Raw genomic sequence first — 24635 nt, 5'->3', positions numbered from 1 at the left:
CCATGAGATTGTAACTGGCCCAATTTTCACACAGTGAAGGGCGAGGGGGTGTGGATAAGCTGATGGCTGTTTTCATTTGGTTTGCTGCTGTTTTAAATTAAGGTTCAACACTCTGATATTGAGACAGGTTCATGCCAACAACTATTGCAGAAACTTCACAAAACGGATCAAACTAAAGACTTAAGACCCAGCCTTAGAAATCCCTCTTCCACTGTGCAGAAGCTGTCAGTTGGAAACTGCAGTGTTTTTAAGAAGTGAACAAATAGCTGCTAAGATTAGATCACTTAACTGATTTTCACATGTGATTTAAAACAGGATATGAGCCCATGTCTCTGGAAATGTAAGACCAGATCTTCAATGTGCACCACTCTCATCCTTGGAATTAATACTTTAATGCACAGTTATGCCACCCTTCCAAAGAACAAATGAAGTCATGGCCTTCACTTATTCCTCCTAACAGTGACAATGTTGAAGTTCTAGCGTGCGTCAAATTCTCAAGGGAGGAGCAAATTTCACATAACAGCACAGAACGCTTTTTATTTAAGTTTATGAAGCTAGCTTCTTAGAATATGCAGAAAGCAAAGAATAGTACAAAACCATTTCACACTTCTTATTCTTATATACAAAACAACTTTTATGTAAAAACATAGCCAAAATGTATCATTTTAAAGCTGTTTGCAGCAACTCTGAAGTTTATCATTAGCCTCTACACTTTCATCATATCACAAAGAGATAAATGCACACATTTCCCTGAGCAGTGGTGGAGAGGAAGTACATAATCTCCTACTGCAGGTTATGCCTTAGTGATGGGATTCAGCCTATAAACCCCTCACAAATTGAATGAGTAATTCATTTTGAAGAAAAAAAATAATCTATACATCAGGTAAATTTGAATTACAGTATTTTTTGCTAGTGAAAAAATTACCACAGCTACTATCTCAACAAAGTCAAGAGAAAGGACAGCTAAATCCATCTTTGCAAAAAAGGGAAATTTCATTTGTTTTCTGCACTGAAGTTCTCCCAATTAAATGGGTGATTTCCTTTTTTATGCCTGCTGAATTAAAAGACCGAAAACTCAAAGCAACACAGAAACAAATCTAAAACCAGAAAGAGGACAGAACTGAAACAGTGGTTTTAAAATAATAGCTGGTCTTTTAACTTGAAAAGGCTATCAACTTTGAAGATGTATAAAAAAAATGTGCAGGAACCTGGTGGGCTAATCCTTCCAGGATTTCATACAGACCTAAATGTCTTAAACGCACAATACACAGGTACATCATGTAAAGCCACTTGCTTTTCTGAGTAGTATGAATGCCCAGGACACAATCTCAAACAGATTTATCTGGAGAAAAGCTAAGTAAACATACTTTAAACTTCTGTGGACGGCATACACGCCCCATCAAAAAAAAATGCAGTATACTTTTCCAGCACGTTAATCTATCATTGCACTCCTGACTCGGCTGTAATCCAGCCAGGCCTGCAAATGACTTTGACTGAGTGTTAAAACCTTTGTTAAGTAAGAGCAAGGCTGCTGAATCAGTCAACTGACCACTTGCCAATTGTCTATATCTAGAAGAAACTGTTCCTCCAAGTATTAAGTTTACTATTTTTTGTTGCTTCATAAAAAGTCAAATATATTCCAAGCAGAGCAATTCTGCTTCCCATATATCCAAAACAAAAACAAAACAAAAAAAAGCCCCAAACAAACAAAAACATTTTTTAAAAGGGAAAAAATAGGAAAAAAAAATAAAATGAAAAGTTCCTTTCTTTCCTCCTATCCTGCTGACTGCAGGAGAGCACACAAGGTTGACCAAGCAGAATATGCCTTTCTCTGTTAGCACACTTGCTAGACTTCATGTCTCCACTTACTTCAATGAGTTAGAAAAAGCATGGTAACATCTCAAGAAACAATGCAGAGGTTTCTCCTTCGTACCAACTCATCTTTGCTCAGGGGTTTTTAATCACTCTTGTAAAAGAGCAAGAGACTATTTCTTAACTATAATTTGCAGCACAATAAGATTAACCATTAGGGAAAAGGTCACATTAGCATGACATTCTGTCACTTAACCAGGCACTGTATACAGAGCCACTTACAAACAGAGAAGATAATCAAAATTTTGTCAATTACAAGAAGACATAAACACAGTTATTGCTATCAAAATATGGCAATAGCAAAGTTTCGTAACTGGTACAAAACCAGTAAATCATGTCAGGTGTACTGCAAAATCTCACTGGGCTCTGGACAGAAGCTGACGTAAGGAGGCTTAACACTAATAAATTGAGTCTAGAGGGGAATGTACAAAAGCAGGTTATGACTGTGCAGGATGGAACTGGGCCAGTGCATTAGATCTATTACACATTATTCAGTTATTGTCAAATGATGCAGAAAGAAGGAAAGAGAACTATCTGACACCATCCAGACGTCACTGTTTTCCGAAATGTTCCTAACCTTTTCACTGTCCATCCTCTGTCCTTATTATGCTTCAATCTATTCATATCTGACTAGAAAAAGTGACATCATTCCAGTTGTTAAGGATCTGTCTAACTGTTGCTGGCACCAGGCTTCTTCTTTGGAGAAAAACAATATAACAGGAAGATTATCAAGTCATTTAAGCTCTGAGCCTGATCTCCCTCTGGCAAACAGGATTTTGGTGATGCTCCCGTCCTGACCCTTTCACACTAAAGTCCAACACCACCTCCACACCTTCCTGGAAGAATCTCACCATACACTCCAAACCTGACCTTTTACACCATCTCCTTTTAGTACACCTCTTTCTCACAAGGACATATGTAACAGATACATAGGGGTTAATAAAACTATCCTGCCCATCACTTGGGTCCGCAATCTTGGCATCTTGTTCATCATCCTACCTGTTGCGAAGTCCCACAGTGGTTTTTTGTCATCAACCTCTCCTGTCTACCCTGAGAGCCAAAACATTGGCTATCATTACCTGATGGTTTAATCACAGAAATGTTATTTGTCTTCAGTAGAGGTAACCTAGTAGCTTCCAGAACCACGCTATGGAAACTCTTCCCCTAGTCTGTGGTTCTGACCCTGTCACATTGGCTCTGCCCATACAGGCTCTCCGGGCTCAACTTGATCCCACACATTAAACAGAATCCCTAAACTACATTTTGTAACCTTTTCAAACCTTCCTCTGCTTCATCTATCATCTCCTATTCAATAATAAAATGTTAACATTTATCTCCAGCCAGTCAGTAGCAGAGGAATGGAAAGAGTAATCAGATCTTCTCATTTCCTCCTATGTTGTCCCTATGCTTAAAGACTTCAACCCCCCCAATCTTCCTTTTTCTAACTAACTCCTACACAAAGATGCCTTTGGAATTTACTTCTGTGTATAACAATTAACAAAGGATGCGAGCTACACATGCAATGATTCAACACCCAAAATTTATTCAGGATAGAAATTTGGCTTAATCTTGATTAATCTGATGTACTTCACCCCCTCCAGTGGAAAACCCACCACGATGTGCTTTATTCTTCCATTTCCTTTTTTTTTTTTTTTTTTTTTTTGGTGAAAAAGGAGAAAATATCACTGCACCAGAGACTAATGAAAGGCAAGGTATGCAGGCTATTGTTTTAAAATGTTATTTCTGTCCCGTAAAACAAACAAAAAAAAAAAAACAGGAAAAGCATTTTAATTTTCAGCTTCTGCTACATGTCTGTAACCTGTATGGTTTTAGTGAAACTATAAAAGGCTATTAAATCATTCAGCATATTTTCCTTACAACTGTAGGCTGTTTTCTAAAGTAGTTTTATATATGTTCATCCAATACAGGTTTTATTTTGGTTTGCTTGAATAGAGGGGCTTCCATTCCTTCCTCTGGGACACTGCTCTCCTAGCTTAAAGACCTCATTTTCAGGAAATATTCTCTTGTTATTAAGCCTCTTCTGAGCAATTTGCAATTTCTTATTTATATCTATGTACATAAATGAATGATTTATTTTTTGCATTGCTTTTAGTACCCCATAGATCCAGACTGCTCTCATGTCTCAGCTCAGCAGTAATTTAAGAAAGCTTTATGTTTAGTTCATCTTTATTTCCTTGGAAGTAAATTCTTTAAACCATTTTGTTATGATTCTCTGAATTCTTTCTCCAGTTAAGAAATATTTTTGGTTATATAATACCCCAAACACAAGGGAGCATTCCGCTACAAATTGCACAATGATGATGAAAAAGAAACCAAGTCTAGAGGACATAACCCTCCCAAGTAAAGATGTGCATGTTTGTATAAACACACAGAGGTCTGTTACTGCTTTACTATGCAATATGAAGGCTGCATCCCAAAAATCACATTTTTTAACACTTATATCACCCTACAAGCATGTCTTACTTGCATTACAGTGACACTCCCATCTCCATCTTGCTATTTTCATGCTCTCAGATTGTTCTCCTCATATTGAATGTATACTTGGAATTACTCTTCAAAAGAATGTCCCACACTATTTTTCTAATCATTTCACTCATCTCTGTAAGGCCTGTAACACGTATCTGCTCAGCACAGCTCACAACTATTCTTTGTTTAAATATTTATGTCAGAATTATATTAGCGCAATGTTTACTCTTTTTCCCACATTACTAATGAACCCTGACTCTGAAGTTCATGCTGCAGAGTACATGGATTCTTCTGACTGATTTAAGGAACCAAAGGTTAATCAGCTGTAAGACTCTGATTCTGCAACATTTTTAGGTTTCCAAGAGGAGTCAGGAGTTTTCCTTTCTGTGACTCCTGTTACCAGTGGTCATCAGTGCCCAGACCACTGGATACTTTATGGTGCTCTGTAAATATCTCTACTCAGACTAACACCTCTTCTATTAACTACATCTTTAAGTAGCTTTTTTACTGTTTTATAAATAAGTAATCATATATATACTCACTTATACATGTGAGTTTTCCAACTGAAGTCAACATCACTACTCATAATTCTGTACATACTGTAAGTGCCCTGCTAAATGGAGTAAAGTCCCCTGTGAGCTGCTGGATTAATGCAAAGAAGATACATGAGAGGGCAAGACTTGATTCCTTGTCTTAATGATTGAAAGCTTTTTTACCCCACTGCTTAGATAAGTCCACTGATTTCCCAGAAAATAACTTCTGCTTCACTTCCATAACGTTTTTGACTTCCCATAAAGCCATCACATTATTCCAGCTAAATCAAATATTATTTTCAAAGTAACCACTAATATAACAAAACTCCAGACAGGCAAATAAAAGGTAATATGAACAAACACGCAAGTGACTCAGCTTGTTTTTAAACTGTGGTCAAATATATCTGTTCAAATCATGCCATCATCACTAACTGTTCTTTGAACTTCTTCACCTCAGAAACAAGTACAACATTCATTTTTCTTATCTGTCAAAGCAATGCCTTGGAAGCCTTTTTTACTGTTCTCAAGGGCATCTCCCTGGTTATGGGCCCAGCCCTCACTTTGGGAAATGTCCAGTCACACAGTCCAATTTTTCTCTGGGCACATCTGTCTGAGGGCATGATTCCCTATTTGACCAGTGTATTATTCTGCCAGCTGTAACATTGCTCTAGAATTATAATCTCTTTTCTTATGGCAGCAAGGGATTAAAGGAACTTGAAGTTTTAGGGGGTTGGTTTTTATTTTTCTGGGTTTTGAGGTTTTTATTGTTTGTTTGTCCTAATACTGTTAACTGCTGAAGATGACACAGCATTTAGAAAGATTATGTCCTCAGCTAATCTGCTACTCTCTGCAGAGGGAGGACCATCTTTCAACTGCTAGTTTGAAGCAGTTTGCTGCAGGATGTGGATATCTCAGTATCATCTGTGCACTAAGCCCTTTCCCGGGCTCATTCTGTTCTCTTTGACTTCCCTGAAGCCATCATATGAAGCATTAGGCTCTCCATTAAGCAAAGACCTAAGGCCAGGGAAAAAGTACTGGCTGGCAGCCATTGTCTCAGCATCTCTCAGGGGAAATTCTGTCAATTTCTTATTCTTTTTTTTAATTCTTACAGCTTCTTTCTTGACAGACTCTGCCTATTTAACTTCTCACAGTCATTCAGCTTTACTGCAGTCTGAAGCATGAGATTACTTGAAAAATACCAAACTTAACTACCTCATGCAGCACACAGTATTTCACACCAGAGAATTCCTAGTGAAATAATTCTGAATTTTTACTTCTCTATTTAATTGCCTTTAATATTTTGATAATCATTCTAAAGATACACCACTGAAGACTCCAATTTTTTATTTATTTTTCTAATTAAATTCTACAAAATGATGTATTGACTGATTAGTCACTCTTCTCCCACTTGAGGGCTTAGCTGTGCCTCAAAGAGTATAACCCACAGAGAGACAGGCTGAATTGCCACCAAACATATCAATAACATAAGAAACTGGGGAAGAGACAGCAAGGTTTTGTGAAGTATAAAATTTTTGTATGAAATCTTTTAAAGTTCTTTGAATAATTCAATAAGCACGCAGAGGAAGACAAACTAGGCAATGCATTGTACTTGAGTCTCCAAAAATATTACTCAAGAGTTTCCAGGGGCTAGTGAAGAACCTAAATCACCAAAGAAAAAAAGAGATGTAATCCTCTTATGGTATAATAAAGAACTAAAAGTTAGGAAAGAAACGACAGGAACAAATGGCCAGTTTTCACAATTAAGGAAAAATATCTGTGAAGGATTCTTCACAAGGATACGTGCTGGGATATGTGCTGTTCTTCATATCCATAAATAATAAATAATATTACTTCCAGTAGAACAGGCAGGCAAATAATGAGCTGACAAAAGCTGCAGACAATACCAGATTATTCAGGAGAGTCAAATTTAAAACTACCTACACAAGAGCTGCAGAAGGGGCTTATGACACTAAGGAACTAGGTAATAAAACAGTAAATGGAAATAAGGACAGTGAAGTGCAGACTAGTGAAAATATGAGGAAACAAGCCCATCTCCATTTTTTAACTATATTTGGGTACCATACACACTCAGATCGGCTTTAAAATGGGTTTTACTAAGCAGAAAAAACACCATGTATTCACTTTAAATTTAACTCTGAAAGCATCAGAAAAATTCTTTCTGACAGTAAAATAAATAAGTAAGTAGATTATACCAAGAACTCTTAAGAAAAAACTAAAATGCTGCAGTACAACTGTAAGTTTTTTACGCACTCATGTCTTAAATACAGCAGGCAGTTCTGGGCTCCACAGCTTTCAAGGGGCTGATAAAATTATAAAATCTTCAGAGAGAGGACACAAGGAGCAATAGAAAAACATAGCTTGGAAATGTTTGGGAGAAGAAATAGGGGATATGGTAATACTGAACACCATGGAGAAGGTGAACAAAAAATAGTCACTCAAGAATTAAGAACCATGGAACACCCATCAAATTGTTGGCCAGATGGTTTAAAGCAAACAAACAGGGATATTGCCCCAGTCACACAGAGCACATAATAAAATTGTAAAACTCACTGTCTCGGGGATTTTGTAGAAGCCAAAGCATAATTGATTCATGGGGAAAAAAAAAAAGCCAATTGTATGGAAGATAGCTCTGGCTTTGCCTAACATAGTACTTCAGATATATATTTTTTAAATCAGTACAGGCAATCACTGAGAATGTTCTATGACTACAGGACAATTCACAAAAGGAAAATTCATTGTTCTTAAAGAAAAAAATAGCCTAATGGAGACTTAATTATTAATAGATAATACACAGATAATTTTCTTCTCTAACAATCAATGAAGGTATACAATACAAGAGTCTTAGAAAACCAAAAATGCTCAAGGCCTTTGTGTGGTATACTCTGAGGCGAAAATTTGCTTCATTTGGAAAAACAGCCTTGATTAATGTTGTGGCTGGAGCCAGACACAAATGAATAGGGAAGCAGTTGCAGTAATGGTTTCTCCTGCACAGTCTGGAGCTATTGTTCATGAGTAAAGAAAATTTTCCTTTATTCATGCTGAGTAGTACTCATGTAGTCAGTACACTGTAATCAGTTTAACGTAACAAGATTACCTATGGTGTGATACTAGCGCTGTAACATCATCAGGCCTCTGAGATATGACAGTAGAGCCTTAGCGTGTTCCACAGATACAGCTGCAGCACCACAGCAATACACAGCAGCTCATTAGTTCTGGGCCATTTGCCCGTTTAGCCAGGCAGCTTAACCTTACATTGGTGGCAAACCAAACATAGCCTCTTGTTTGCCCTCAACTCAGTATATGGCTACCTTGTATCAGCAGAGAAGGCTTCTCCACTAAAGGCTTGACCAGGCAGGACAGAAAACACTTCATCAGCTGTCTGTGTTGCAGGACACAATCTTCAATTACTCTGGGTTACCTTTTCCAGGCTACTGTGGTACAGGATTACTTGGCAAATGGAAGTCCACCTATAAGATTTGTTCTGAACTGGACACACTAGTGCTCAGGTGCTTCCTCCTCAGCTGTGTTCAGCTGACATGACCATGCAATGAAAAATCACACTCTGAAAGACATTTTCCCCCACAATACTCTTCCCTGTAGAGGAGACCTCCTCCCAAATGTGTTTTTCTCCCGCAGTTCAGAAGGTACAAAGTGAAGTCTGCATTTCTTTTGAAAAGCCACTTTGTAGGAATAAAAGGGGCTACTGTTCAGTTGCCATGCTCCCTGTTTCATCTAAATTAGAGAAATAATATTACCTATTTTCCATTAACCTCTTGAGATTGTAGTTTTCCAGACAACTCCTTTCTGATTATAACAGCCACTCAGAAATATTAATGCAGTATTTGCTTTTAGTAGTAAAATCAAGATGTTCTTACTGCGTGCCATTTATTAATGGTGTAGAAGGGACCATTATCATAACATAATTAATGTCTATTAACATTAAGTAAGACTAACTTTGACGTACTCAAGCAGCAAACTTGTCAAAACCAAATCTCCCATTCAAATGTTGCAAGAGATCACATGCTGATGTGAAAAGGTATTACCTATTTGTCACTGCATTATGCAGTATCTTTTAACGGGGCTACCAAAATTCAGTTTGTTTACATGAAAACATAATGGAAACACTTTATAAACTCCTAAAAATACACAGTAAAACAATTTAGCTGCCATGTGATCAAGATTACATACTTCATGTTTACTATCAACGTTTGCCAACACAGTTAAATATTAAGGGAGCCACCAAGGGATTTATTTTGTCTTCAATTTTGCCAGTCCTCTAAAAAATGCCTTAATTCTCTGATTTCCAACATGTGTGACAACAAAAGATAGTATAACTAACCATCCTTTAAAAATCATTACGTAAAGAGCATGATGGCCATCAGAGAAAGAGGATCTTGGTTTTGTGATTGCTCACTCTCTAGAGATTCATAACAGGTGTATGGAACTGGGAAGACCCTGCTATTCTAATTATCAACAATGAAGTTTACATTCAGCTATCTACAGCAATCCTCCAAAGCCTGGGGAGGAGACCCTGCAAGTCCCAAGTGCCCAAAAATATAGGGCAATAGTACCAGCCACTGAAATTTTTTTACTAACTCATTATTAGTTCTATAATTGAACATGCTTCTTAGAGCTGGGATAGCTACCAGGAGTGCAGGCTGCCCATGAAAGCGTAATAACTGCAAAATGAAGTTGTGCACAGAAAATCAACCCCTACAATTGGAAACAAGCTGGCATAAGACCATCCGAGTCTCGAAAACATCCTACCTTCGCAATGCACGTAAGGGAAAATGACAGCACACACTATCTGGGGCCAGATTATCAGTCACTGTAAACAAAATAAATGCACTGCAGTTTCAGCACAACCCTACCAACAGAGTCATTCCAGAACAGGACCTATATGTCTGCACAATTCCTAGCACAATATTAACTACCTATGGCAGATGAGACACCATTACGGGGCTGGTCCTTGGCCACCTGAGCATATTCCTCAGTTATTTTAAGTCTGGCTTATCCAAACTTATCTCTTGCTCCTAGTGACACTTAGACCACAGAAATGGCAGTTTTTTCCATTACTGCTGGTATTTCTTCCCCATTCCGCTGCACAACTTGATGCATCTGAAAGTAACTGCAAATGCGCAAATAATCCCAAAATGGCACGCTGCCATCCCCCACATGCCTGTCAAATATGGGTTCACATATTCGTAAAGTGGAGCATTATTCAGCAATAACTAGAGGGCAGAAAGGTGTGAGAAGAAAATGCACCCCCAGAACATGCTCCAGCCGACGCAAAGGTCACAAGCCCCATCCTCTCCCCACTGCCCGCCCTGCTGAGGACCGCTGCTGAAACACTCCGAGAAGTTTTGGGGAGCATCCGCGGCTGCCTCACCCGGGGCTGCGGGGGAAGAGGCCGATGTCGGCAATTACCGGCAACTCGGGCGAAGTTTTCTGCCCGCGGCACCCCGCCGTGACTCACCAGTTTGGACTGGGCGCGCTGCAGAAACTCCTCCATGGCGCCGGCCGGCAGGACCGCCGCGCCCCGCCGCGCCGCGCCGCGCCGCACCGCACCGCACCGCGCCGCGCAGCGCAGCGCTCCTGCGCTGTCCCCGCGCTGCCCGCTCCGGAGCGCGGCCCCGCCGCCCGCCCCGCCCCGTCCGCCGCGGGCGGTGACGTCAGACCGTGCCGCAAGGGCCGGCGCGGAGGGGCGCGGAGGGGCGCGGCAGCGGCGGGAGGCGCGGAGCGGGCACACCCCTCCCGCGCAGGGGGGTCGCGGTTCGCCCTGGTCCGCGCCTCCCGTCAGGCCCTGACAAGCTTTGATTTGTGGCGTTTCAATAGCGTGTGGCCGAAATAAAGGACACCCTAAGACCCGCCTCGGGGTGTCAAAGCAACAGGTACGAGCTAGTGGCTGCTGCTGGTCCTTAGCCGGGAATTTCGCGGTTTCCCATTTTACAGATGGTAAAACCCAACAACGCAGAGCCCGTGGGCATCGGGGTCAGAGGCGGTGGCCGTTTCGGGGTCCCCTTACTGCACAGGCATAAGCTCTGGAGGTACAGTCCAGGCTCCAGAAACCCCGACTGCTACTTCAGAACTAGGATCCTTTCAGACTATAGCGCCCACATTTAATATCTATCCAACTGAACAGCTCATGAAGGAGCCTCCTACCATAGCACCCACTTTATAGAGATGTCAGAGAGCTGGAGTCCCTGTCCAGTTCTGTAGACGTTTGTAGAAGGTCATGCAATGAGTGTAGACTAGACCAGGAAATAAATTGCAGGATTCAAAGCTTCTCTGATGCTCTCACACCACTAGTATTCACCAGTGTGTTTACTTTGCCTGCTGTAAATAACTAACCTGAATAGTACAGATTCACTGTTCCAATCAAGTTGTGTCTTACTGAGGAGTTAGCAATGGCTAATTATTAATAAATTCACTGCTATGAGATCTGGGATTTTTTTCTCTTGTGTGTTATTTTACAGCTCATCGAAGATATCACAATAAAAGCTAAAAGCTTATGCTTCCTTAGTAACAAACTTTTTCTTATGAGTGTAATTCACTCATATTTGATTTGTTAATTCTTCCATGATATCTTGCAGATGCTATTACTGAGTTGCCTGTCATGATCAATCTATTCTGCCTAGTCATACCTTTGTGTCTCAAAGTGTTCTGGGCAACAGGAAAAAAAAAATCTATATCATAATCATTTAAAACTGAAAGATGAGTCTTCATTAAAATATTTGAGTGGACTGAAGTACCATGCAAATGGCATGAAGCAAAGTATTGTAAATTACAGTGTTCAACAGGAAAAAAAAAAAAGGATTCTGCTACATTTACTGAAACTCTTTTTTCTTCTGAAACACATTAGTGTGTTTCAGAATTCTATCTGAATTTGAGTTTTCCCATTATTCTATAGAAAAGTAGGTCTCTTGAAAGATTACAAGTTTTGCCCAACATATTGTCATACTTGTAACTTGACATTTAAACTAAATCAAAAAGTATTTCAATAGAGGACTTGCTGTGTAATTTGAGATGCAGAGATGAGGTCTACTGAAAATGCTTTGCCAAGTAAGAAAACAACATGATCTTGCAAAAAATGGGGTAAAGTATATGTTTCCTTTCAACAAAGTCTGCAAAACAAGGTAAAAAAATGCAGCTTGCTACAGCAGCTAAGCTGAAGTTTAGAAAACTGATGTTTAAAGGGGTCATTTTTGCTGCAGACATATTAAAAAAAAAAAAAGAGAGAAAAATTATGTCAGAAGTCAGCCTCTGGACAGCAAATAGTTGGAGAATAAAAAGCTGAATTTCCTAAACAGCCAGTGAAGTTGTGTTCTTATGCCTCATACCAATAATCACACTCTCATATACTGCAAATAAAGTGTTTTGAGTAATTACCTCTTTGTAAATCCAATTTATAGGTGTCTATATGTGGTATGGAAAGAGCTGGTAAATTTACCTTATGCTGTAATATCCAAGCGGTCTTGCACTCAGCTTAGAAGAACCCTGTGGATTCTTTGCTGTGCACATACTGGGAGTCCAGAGATGGAGCCAACAAAGCTGTGTTGAAAACAAAACAGAATGTGCCTGAGCTCCCTGAAAATACTTGTGAAAGTTATCTTTTTGAAACTGTTTTCAAACAACTTGTTGGCTACCATAATTATTGTACAAGTTAGACATTGTGAAATTAATTATTCACTTCCTGCTGTGCAAAACCATGAACAGAGAATTACTCTTTGTATTTGCTTAATGTTTGATAGAAATTCCTTAGCCTTAGATTCTCCTCTTTTCTACCTGCTTTGCAGCCACTGAATTACTTGTGCTTTACTGAAGCTTAAATTGGATATTACTTGGGACCCAGATTATTTTTCTTATTCATCTTTCTGAAGTAGCTAAACAAAACCAGTTCACAGTCATACAGAAGCTCTTCCTAGGGGGTGTCCTTCCCTTAATGTGTGTAACAATTCCTTATGAGATCAGTTGGAATCGTGTATGTGTCCCAAAGTGAGAATTTGCTCCATATCTCATTCACAATTGAATTATAAAATAACAGACTTGTTGATCAGTGCTGAATTTTTCTGTGTTCATAAGCACATTTGCAAACCTCTTGTCACATTGAAGATATTAAGCCAGTGAACTGTGAGTTTTACTCTGTAAATTTGTGTGGTTTTGAAAATGTAAATACAAATATAATGTCAGTGTAAATGTAAATACAAATAACATCTCCTGAAAGAGAATATGTTTTGAAAGTGCATGTTTCTTTATTCTCATGACAAAGGAAAAGGTTTTGTTTTTTTTTATTACAGCCATTATTAAAGCAAGCAGGAATATATAGTGACTTTGCTGTATCATTTTTCTGTGTCCTGAAAAAAATATAGCTCTAGTGATTATGAAGAAAAATAATTCCTTACACCACAGGATTTTCTAAATCTCTCTTCTTGTCTTCACTGTGACCAGTCAGGGTAAAGCAATTTGCATAATTTATAAAGTATCCTAATAAAACCTTATGTCGTTATACATACTATACAATATCAAACAGTGCAGGCTTTTGTGATTTTCCATAGTTTCCGTGATTCATATCCATTTAATTTAGTCTTCAGGCATACAGTTGGGATTGGTTTTATTCCATGTGATAGAGAAGCAAAACCAGGGATTACTCATGTACTCAGATCTGAACTCTGTAGCTTGTCTTTACAACTTGGCAAACAGTTTGAAAGCTGTCATGATATAGCTATCCGGTGGTTTAGCATTTCTGTCTTTAGTAGTGTTTGTGATAAACACTTCAATGGCACATTAGCAATCATTTTCATGATAAATAAGAGTGAATCACACTGCAAGAGTTGCTATACTACTACAATAGGAATAAATAGTTTCTGCCCCATGGAATTAGAATGTTACACAACCATTTCAATGTGAGAGGAGGAAAAAAAAAACAAACAAAACCACAAACAAACAAACAAATCCCTGTATATACAGCTGTTGGCTATTTTAAGAGGATACCATTAAAGAATTTGAAAGGAAAAAGGTGATTTCACAAATTACTGAAGGAGTAATTCAACAGACAACAATACGAAGAAACAAGACCAAAACTGCATGTAGCAGCAGCAAACTGACAGTCATTGACACTGGTACTCAAGCCTTTTTATTTTCTGAGTCTCTGTATGATTTCCACATACACCCATGAAAGCTACTACTTTTTTCTCACAGGTTTTACCACTGGAACCCATACGTAGAGCTACCAGTTGTTCAGTCTTCTGGATCAAGCATCTTCACTTCCTATGAAGAGCCATTTTTTTCCATGTTACTTATGCTTTACAGTTTTACATGCTTCAGATACACTGGTCAACCTATAAAGATGGACAGAGGGAAATAATTTCAAATATCAGAAGACTCTTCCAAACATGAATGCTGTCCATCAACAACGTGTAGAACCTCTACACTATGAATACCTCCTGCTTTTCTTTAGAGAAGATAGGCATGAAAATTAAGTTAATGATCTCAGTGTCCCTGATGGACTGCTGGTTTGCCCAGTGTAAACCAAGTACTAATAAGAAATTATGTTATCCAAGAGATCACTCTTGTTTATGCAATTACTTCATGGCCAACCATAAATTTCAAGGTGAAAGCTCTATAATAGTCCCTATTGCTCTTATGAAAAATTAAGTATGGTAGAAATGAAATTGCTGTTCCTTTTCCTGAGGGGTAGAGAAAGAGAAAGGAGAAGCCATGCTTGGCCAGGAGATGACTCCTAAAGATCTGATATAAGTATCTGTTGGTTTTCAAAGCCTGAATGCATTAATCTCATTTGAGCTGTGAATAGCACATAATTCTTGTGTTAAAATAATTGTCAGTTCTGTTCTTCCAAGTGAAACTGAGTAAGACACCAGGGTACACGTATTTCAGCCAAGGCTGGCTACTAATTCAAAGCCAAAAAGCACCACTGAATCAATACCAAAAGTGCTTGGAGGTGTCCCAAACAATAGTGTATTGAATGGCTTGCTTTGTGGGAAAGCACAGGCTGACAGACACAGACAACAGAACTGCAGGTTTAGTCCTCTCCAAAACTCCAACTTGTACCAAACAAAAAAAAAAAGGAAAATTTAAGAGTGTGAGAAGCCAGAATCCAGATTCATCTCCCTTTAGCACTCAGTCCCTGGAAACCAAGTTCCCAAGTTGCCCATCAAATTTCAATACAACTGAGTACTAAGACAAGTTATTATAGAAGTCAACCTACTGTGCTGCTGCCTCTTTCTTACCACTTATACTGAGAACATACGCAAATTACATGCCCCGTGTGAATATATCCCTAAGTGTTCAAATGATCAGTTGACTAACAGACTGAGCATTTTACTTCATTTGCACAGCCTGAGTGCTGGCTACTTGTATTAAACTAGTCCTAGGTCAAAGAAGTAATTCCAATAGATGTGCTCAGCTTTGCAGGTTAAAGCTGTTACTAAACCTCCTGTCCACCTACCCCTCACTTGGCAATTAATTGGAGGACTTAAATCATTAACATTGTTTTCTTCCCAGGCACATGGGTGAAAGTCCTTGAAGACAGATCTCCTTTCTCAGCAACATTGTCTCATGCCTTTGACAATAAGGTTTTATGCTGCAGTGAACACAACATATTTCCAAGTTAACTGTAAGAAAATTAAACAGGACATAAAACATCAGCTGTTTTATAGATTACCATTAAAAAATTACATATAGTATGTTTATTATTATTGAGTTTTGAGTTGTGCAGTAAAAGTACACAAGGGAACATTCTTACAAATATCAGTGTGAATACAAATAAAAAGAAAACAAAAATGTTCCCCAAAAGTCAAATTAGAGACTATAATGCTAACAGAGTATTGGCTCTATGACAATAAAGCTGATTCTGAAACAAATTACACTCAATATTATATTGGTTACTATTTGAAATCCGAAGACTAATAGAGGTATTTCTCATTTTGCAAGCTGACCAAAGTATGACCAAAGTAGTCATACATCATCTACAGTTAGAAACTACTTAATTACTAGTATTTTGTGTTATAATTTCTTAGCCAAGTCTCATTCTCCAGATGGTATAAGAGCTAACTATGATTACTTTCGTAAAATGAATACTATAAAGCCATTACAATTCTTACATTGAACTTTGAAATTCATACACACTCAACAAATTCTTAGGACTTCTATCTTGAGGACAATACTGACTGTTTAGTAGATACACTGAGGCTAAAATTAAGGCTTGTGCAATTGTATGAGAAATATGAAAGGTTTCTTTACCTGGAAGTAGAAGAGGATTTACTGGGAAGATCCCAAATACCCGTAAAAACGTTCTATATGTTTAATAAAGTACAATAAAGAGCATTCTGTGGTTGAAATTCCCATGTTTCAAAGGGAGAAGGTTATGGGGGCGAAAAATTACCTCTGACTTCTTCTTTTTTTTTTTTTAAATAATCTGATTCTTTCAATGAAACATATAAACACAACAGTAGAATTAAAAAAAATAGAGTGATCAGAAAATGCAAGTATGGTGAATGAATGTACATGTAATCTGGGGTGAGGAGGCAGCAGGAGGGTGGCAGAAATGCATGCATACGTACATACATACATACATAAATAAATAAGATTATGCCAGAAAAGAGTGTAGAACTTGCAACACACAGTCCTTCCTTTACGTCTGAATGAAGCTTGCTGACTCTGTATACCTCAAAAATTGTCTGATTTAAGTGCACGATATCTTATAGGCAATTATTCTGAAACAACTACCTCCAGTTTGCTATGTACAACTACCGAATAAACACCAATATAAGTAACAGTCAGTATTTAAATAACTTTTTTCTCCAGGTACACAATGGCAAACTATAACCCAAAGCTAGGAAAGCGAAACTGAGTACAGTTTATTAGAGAAATGAAGTAAATGTTCAGTCTAATATTTCCAAAAGTAACTAAAATCTTCCATTTGGGCAAAGCAAATGTTCTTGACAAGTTAGCTGAGGACTGGCCTGTTTACATCAACAGGTTATGATAGTATACAGTTGTACTAAGCTCATAAAAACATAGAAATTTTATTAATCATAGCAGGAAGTAAAATTTATAATTTGCTCCTCTTTGCAGGCTTACTAATGCAGCAGAAGACTGTTTTTCCTAAGACTGTTTTTCTTTAACTCCTTACTAAACCACTGCAGCACATTTCCACTTCTATACTTGGAATGAGACACTAACTCAACAGTTTCTATGTGGCTAAATTGGGTAAAATTAAAATGTCATCAGTTTGGAAGAGTTTAAGGGAATAACTAGTGTGTGGCATGCCACATGCGATATGTATACTAAGTTTAATTTAGCCTTAAAATTGGTATTAAACTTCATCACATGAGTGGTAAGTTTTGCTACAAATCCCAGGGAGCTTCAACATCATCACATAAACTGGGGTTAAATGGAAGACGTTGGCAACACCTAAATACAATGTGTTTTACTGACAATATGTATGGTTGTTAGTTGAAAAACATAGGAACAAATTGAAGCATTAACATAATATATGCAGACCATTCAAAAAGCACGATTATCATATTCTGAAGATAATACTAAAGAGTACTTGAATACTCAGGTTCTCATTCTAAATGGATTGTGTTCTATATGACTGTAAATCAACATAGATGTTGAAAATTATCACTATAATTATCAAGGAGTAGAGTTCCTTAGCAGATTTCTAGTTACTAGTTAACTTCCAGTCATTCAGTTAACTTTGGAAGAGTTGCAATTGTTTACAAAGAGAAATGGTCTCAAATATTTCCCATCACCTTTTTATGCTTTCCCATGGAAAGGCTTTTCCATGTATTCCAGCAAGTATTTTAAACTATAGCTGAGAATGGGTCCCGCAACACATAATTGTAAATGTACTGCCTTCCTATAAGCTGACAGAAGGTGTTTTATATGGTAGAGCTGGAGATCTCCATACAGATTTATTATAACCCTGTCACTGGTGGACTGATAAACTGACCAAAGATAACAGAAGCCTGGAGATGGTAATGTTTCTTTGTGATAGTCTGTCATAAGATATGAGACACAGTAATGTGTTCTGGGAAAGATGCAAAAAAGCCTCCGCAAGTTCTACAGAACATTATGCATTTATGGATACCTCTTGTGAAACAAGTACAGCCAATGTCACATAACACCACCAAGGTGCTGCACAACCTTGTTCCTACAAGACACTTCCAGTGTGATTCCAATACTCCACAGATGGATAATTCTGTTGATGAAGAAAGGCTAGAAAGCACATTGTTCCACTGTTTTCATAAAGTGTCTGTAAAACATTATTCAAAGAGAGCCTTTGGTAATAAGATTTCATTCGTGGAATACTGTATATTTAATAACATTAATGCATTTTAATTATCCAAACAGTTTTTTGTATTCAAAGGGAGGAACATGGCAAAAAGCAGTAGCTCCATGAGCAGCACAGAGGAGCAGATCAATGAAGTGTCTTCTAAGAACATGTATATTTCCTTTGGAGGACTTTCTGGTGTCTGATTTGGAAGTCTTGATACTTTTGATGGTTGATATAATCTTTATATCACCCTATCAATGGGTAATCTGAAATTTAATTAAGATAAATTAATCTTCAGCCTTTAATTCCTCTCCCCAAGCTAAAATATGTGAAAAATTATTTCAAATGTAGTTGGAATGTATCAATAGTATAAAAGTTATCGCTGGAAACAGTAACAGACACATAAAAACTCATTTCCCATGGAAAACTGGATAAAGCAGACATTGCTCGCACAAGAGCTGTTCAGGCCTGCAAGTGCTTTAATCAGTAGCACACTATGGGAGAAAAAACAATTGTTAACCATCATTATAGCTTTAAATGCCCAGGCCCAACAAACACCTGCCTTTGTATATGACCGAGCTAGCTAAAGGCAGCATTTAATACAAGGCCCATGCCAAGCTGTCTCTTTTACTTGCACTATCTCAAGCTTGTAGTATCAGCGCTGAATAACATCCCTTTTGGAAAGTGTGAAACCTCTTCTGATACTCGCTCCGTGTGGTTTAGAAACCTGAGATTGCAGGAGCACAAAGGTAACTAGGCTGCATATAGTGAGTAAATATTGTTATGAGGGATCTGGCTGTGTCCATGTGGCTTCCTATTATTTTTACATGAAAACCAAAGAAAACAAAAGGTTTGAAGTATTTTCTGTTACTTCTGTTTTATATTTTTGTGGATTATCATAAACCAATGAAATTAATGTTGAGGTTTTGCATTTATTTTCTGTTTCGGTAATAGTATATCTTGTATTCAAGACTTGGGCTTTTCAGCTAAGAATTCATACTGTAAAGATAACAGGCTTGGTCATTAATGATCATTAGTGTCACCACTAAGAAAATATTAGTGTTGGTGTTATTTATCAAAGCAATCAAAATGTGCTATTATGTTCCTAATTACAATATTTATTCAAACTCCCCTACTTACCCACAGTACAAATACAGTGCAGGCAACTGTTGTAGAAGCTTCCCTCTGCAGCTCTGGAAATTACTTTTTATTTCAACTAAGGACACTCCTGTTCTCAAAGGTAAAGAACAGAATAAATGCAGATCTTTGCACTGCCAGGCAAACACTCTGGTTTTGGATGCCTGAAGCTGCATTAAGGATAAGAGCTGCAGAAGCAGAGAAGTGACTAAGAACAGTCGTAGATCAAAAAATGGTCTGTTCAAGCTTCTGCCTTCAAACTAGCATATCATTATAAAAATAAAACATTAAAAACAAACAAACAAACAAACACACAAAACTTTATTACTTGTAATGTAAATCCAACACAAGAAAAAATTATATTTCCAAATACTACAGACTGTTTTATTTATTCAGGGATACTTCCTTTTAGGAGCTAAATAACATGAGTGTCAGCATCTACAAGCAGAGATTGAGTATCAAAAAGTCCTCCCCTGAGAGGTGAAATGAAAGGCTTACTTCACTATTACACAGCACAGCAGCAGAAATACATAAAGGAAAACTATAGAACTGGGGCTATCATAAAGCCTATCACACAGAACAGCAAGAGACAAATATGAATGTTTGATAATTTATTTTAAGAACATCCATTTAGACACCATCCATTTAGACAGGAGCACTGCTGGACCTTATCCTCACTAACAAGAAGGGTATGATTGAGGCAGTAAAGGTTGAGGGCTGCCTTGGTTGCAGCAACCATGAGATGGTGGAGTTCAGGATCTCGTGTGGCAGGAGCAGAATACCGAGCAGAATTGCAACCCTGGACTTCAGCAGGGCAAACTTTGGCCTTTTCAGGCGATTGCTGGGGGAAATCCCATGGGCAAGGCTGCTTGAAGGTAAAGAGGCCCAAGATAGTTGGTTAGTATTCAGGGACTGCTTCTACCAAGCTCAAGATCAGAGCATCCCAACACATAGGAAGACAAGGAAGGGAGCCAGTAGGCCTGATTGGTTAAACAGGGAACTGCTGGATAAGCTCAAGTGGAAGAGGAGAGTTTACAGATCATGGAAGGAGGAGCTGGCCACTTGGGAACAATATAAGGCTGTTGTCAGAGGATATAGGGAGGCAACTAGAAAAGCTAAGGCCTCCTTAGAATTAAACCTGTTGAGAGGACAACAGAAAGATCTTTTTCAAATACATGGCAGATAAAACTAACATCAGAGGCAACATAGGCCCACTGATGAATGAGGGGGGTGCCCTGGTGACAGAAGATACAGAGAAGGCAGAGTACTGAATGTCTTCTTTGTCTCTGTCTACTCTGCCGGAGGCTGTTCTGAGGAGCCCTGTACCCCTGAGGCCCCAGAGGAAGGCAGGACAATGGAGGAGTTTGCCTTGGTTGATGAGGACTGGGTTAGGAAGGAATTAAGCAATCTGGACATCCATAAAGAAGCCAGAGAGTCATGGTCAATGGGGTGGAGTCTAGCTGGAGATCTGTATCCAGTGGAGTGCCTCAGGGGTCAGTAGTGGGACGGGTATTATTCAATATATTCATCAATGACTTGGTTGAGGGAATAGAGTGCACTGTCAGCAAGTTTGCTGATGACACCAAGCTGGGAGGAGTGGCTGACACACCAGAAGGCTGTGCTGCCATCCAGCGGGACCTGGACAGGCTGGAGAGCTGGGTGGGGAAAAATTTAACGAAATATAAGAAGGGCAAGTGTAGAGTATTGCATCTGGGTAGGAACAACCCCAGGTTCCAGTATAAATTGGGGAATGACCTGTTGGAGAGTAGCATAGGGGAAAGGGACCTAGGGGTCCTGGTGGACAGCAGGATGATCATGAGCTAGCACTGTGCCCTTGTGGCCAGGAAGCCCAATGGCATCCTGGGGTGTATTAGAAGAGGGGTGGTTAGTAGGTCAAGACAGGTTCTCCTTCCCCTCTACTCTGCCCTGGTGATACTGTGTCCAGTTCTGGGCCCCTCAGTTCAAGAAGGACAGGGAACTGCTGGAGAGAGTCCAGCATAGGGCAACAAAAATGATTAAGGGAGTGGAGCACCTCCCTTATGAGGAGAGGCTGAGGGAGCTGGGTCTCTTTAGTTTGGAGGAGAGGAGACTGAGGGCTGAGCTCATTTATGTTTAAAAATATATAAAGGGTGAGTGTCATGAGGATGGAGCCAGGCTCTTCTCAATGACCGCCAATGGTAAGACAAGGGGTAATGAGTGCAAACTGGAACACAAGACGTTCCACTTCTATAGGAGAAGAAACTTCTTCCCAGTGAGGGTGACAGAACACTGGAACAGGCTGCCCAAGAAGGTTGTGGAGTCTCCTTCTCTGGAGACATTCAAAATCCGCCTGGACACCTTCCTGTGTAACCTCATCTAGGTGTTCCTGCTCCAGCAGGGGGAATTGGACTGGATGATCTTTTGAAGTCCGTTCCGACCCTTAACATTCTGTGAAATAATACATTTTGTTAGCAATGTGTACTTTCATATGCATGCTCCTGCCTAGAACTTTTCCTCTCTATTCATTCTGATCCTAAGCAACTGCTGGATAATTGCTCTGTTTGTGTGTTCATTCACTTCAGGAGAGAGGGAGAGAATCCAGGATGGTCTTATGATGCCCCGTTTCTCATTCTAAATCATAAAACTCAGACATAGTGAAATATATTTATTAGTTATCACAATATTACTTCAGAAATACGGGATAAAGAAGTAAAATCTGCTTAGCAAGTCTGTACAAATCTGTGGGAGATTAAGATTGCCCTTCTTCTTTGGAGGAAACCTTTTTCATGAAAGTAAGAAAAGGGGTTATCTAATTAAGGAGATTACGAAGGAATAAAACAGTATTTAGCATCCTCTATACTCTCACTTCCAGTACTCCCTGCACCTCTCACAGAAGGGAAAAAGGTGTTTGCTCAGGAAGGCTGATTGATAGTGCTTTGAACTAGATTGGAAGGGGGAAGGGGGCAGTACCAGGCCAGTCAGTGACAAGCAGCAAGATGGCACAGCAAAGCCTGAGAACTTGCTTGGCAGTGAGATTCCTCAGGATGTGCCATGAAGTGAAGTGCACAATCAACCACACTTGAAGTACTTCTACACTAAAGCACACAGCATGAGGAACAAGCAAGATGAACCAGAAGCCTTGGCCTGGTGCCAGGGAAATTATATAATTGGCATTAGCAAAACCTGGTGGGATGAATCCTGTGACTGGTGTGCCGTGATGAATGGTTACAGGCTATTCAGGAGGGACAGACAGCGCAGGAGAGGTGGGGGGCGGCACTGTATGTAGCGGAAGGGCTGGAATGCACAGAGATGGCAGTTGACAATGGCAAAGTTGAGAGCCTCTGGGTAAGGATTAAGGGTCAGATAAATAAACTGGATGTCATTATGGGTGTCTACTATAGGCCACCCAGCCAGGACAATGACACTGATGAGTTATTCTTTAATGAACTAAGCAGAGCCTCCAAGTCATCTGCTCTTGTCCTTTAGGGGACTTCAACTTGCCAGATTTCAGCTGGGAATGTCACACAGCTGGCACCAACAAGTCCAGAAGACTCCTAAAGCATCTGGATGATAACCTCTTGGTACAGGTACTAAGGGAACTGACCAGGAAAGGTGCCTTCCCGGATTTCATTGTCACTAACAGAAATGGTCTCGTGGGAGAAGTGGTGACTGGTGGCCTCCTTGGCCACAACAATCATGAAGCAGTCAGGTTCAAAATCTTTGCTAATGGGAGGAAATCTGCCAGCAAGACCTGAACTCTGGATATGAGGACAGCAGACTTCAGGCTGTTCAGAGAACTACTTAGTAAGATTCCCTGGGAAGAAGCTTTTGAAGGTGTTTGGGTCTACCAGTGTTGGTCACTTTTTAAGTACCACCTACCAAAACCACAGGACCAGGAAATTCCAAAATGCTGAAAATCTAGCAGGCAAGGCAAAAAGCCAGCTTGGTTGAGCAGGAATCTTCTTGAAATATGGCGAGAAAATAAATTACATGGTCAGTGAAAGCAACATGGGAGGACTACAGAGATGCTGCTCGCCATTGTAGGGAGGAAATTTGCACTGCCAAAGCTCAATTAGAATTGAAGCTGGCCAGTACTGTGAAGGACAGTAAAAAAGGCTTTTTAAAATATATTAATGGCAAAAGGCAAACTAGAAATAACATCGGCTCATTATTTGATGAGCATGGTCACCTTATTAACGTGAACATAGACAAAGCAGAGATGTTTAATGCTTTCTTCGCCTCGGTCTTCAAAACCTATGATGGACTTGGGGGCCCCCATAATCCTGGGCTAGAAAACCGTGGCTGTAAGAATGACAAAGTCCCAATAAATCTGGAACTTGTACGGGATTTGCTACTCCAGCTAGATCCCTACAAGCTGATGGGGCCTGATGCAATTTACCAAGGATGCTTAAAGAGCTGGCTGACATCGTAGCGAGACCTCTCTCCATGATTTTTCAATGCTCTTGGGAATCTGTAGAGGTCCTAGGTGACTAGAACCTGGCAAACGTTTTCCTAATCTACAAGAAAGGTAACAGGGATGATTCTGGCAGCTACAGGCCTGTCAGCCTCACTTCTGTTCCTGGCAAAATCATGGAGAAGATTGTTCTGTGAGTTATTGAAAAACACCTGAATGACAATGCAGTCATTGGTCCCAGCCAGCACAGGTTCATGAGGGAAAGTCCTGCTTAGCAAAATTAATTTTGTTGGACGACAAGGTTACCTACCTAGTTGACCAAGCCTGTCAACATGATATGTTTGGGTTTCAATAAAGCCTCTGATACTGTCTCTCACAGTATCCTGCTGGACAAGATGTCCAGCATACAGCTGGATAAACACACAATGCAGTGGGTGAGCAATTGGCTGACGGGCCAGGCTCAAAGGGTTCTAGTAAATGGGGTTATGTCAGGCTGGTGACCAGTCCCTAGCAGGGTTCCACAGGGATCCATCTTAGGGCCAGCACTCTTCAGTGTCTTTGTAAATGACTTAGACTCAGGACTTGAGGGATTACTTAGTAAGTTCACCAATGACACAAAACTGGGAGGAACTGTTGACACTCTCGAGGGCAGAGAGGCCCTGCCAAGGGATCTGGACAAACTGGAGAACTGGTCAATCACCAACCGCATGAAGTTCAACAAGGGCAAGTGCCGGATTTTGCACCTGGGACTTGGCAACCCTGGCTGTACATACAGACTGGGGGATGAAATGCTGGAGAGCAGATCTGTGGAGAGGGATCTGGGAGTTCTGGTCGACGACAAGTTGAACATGAGCTAACAGTGTGTCCTGGCAGCCAAGGGGGCCACCCGTGT

General features: G+C 39.7%; 1 protein-coding gene across 4 annotated transcripts in view; it reads right to left on the bottom strand.

Moving 5' to 3' along the window:
• Nucleotides 1-10557, bottom strand: part of PRUNE2 (prune homolog 2 with BCH domain) — a 139598-nt gene extending 129041 nt beyond the window's left edge. For 3 of the 4 annotated variants that reach the window (XM_065045943.1, XM_065045945.1, XM_065045946.1), the window contains exon 1: nucleotides 10390-10557. In XM_065045943.1, coding sequence (XP_064902015.1) covers nucleotides 10390-10425 — 36 coding nt within the window. In that variant the 5' untranslated portion in view covers nucleotides 10426-10557. The remainder of the gene's footprint in view (nucleotides 1-10389) is intronic. The other variant, XM_065045944.1, reaches the window with a different exon arrangement.
• Between the last annotated feature and the right edge of the window lie 14078 nt (nucleotides 10558-24635).

The sequence above is a fragment of the Columba livia genome, chromosome Z (assembly GCF_036013475.1).
Source record: "Columba livia isolate bColLiv1 breed racing homer chromosome Z, bColLiv1.pat.W.v2, whole genome shotgun sequence".
NCBI lineage: Eukaryota > Metazoa > Chordata > Aves > Columbiformes > Columbidae > Columba > Columba livia.
Note: the sequence above shows the minus strand (reverse complement) of the source record. Positions and strands in the feature narration are given on the sequence as shown.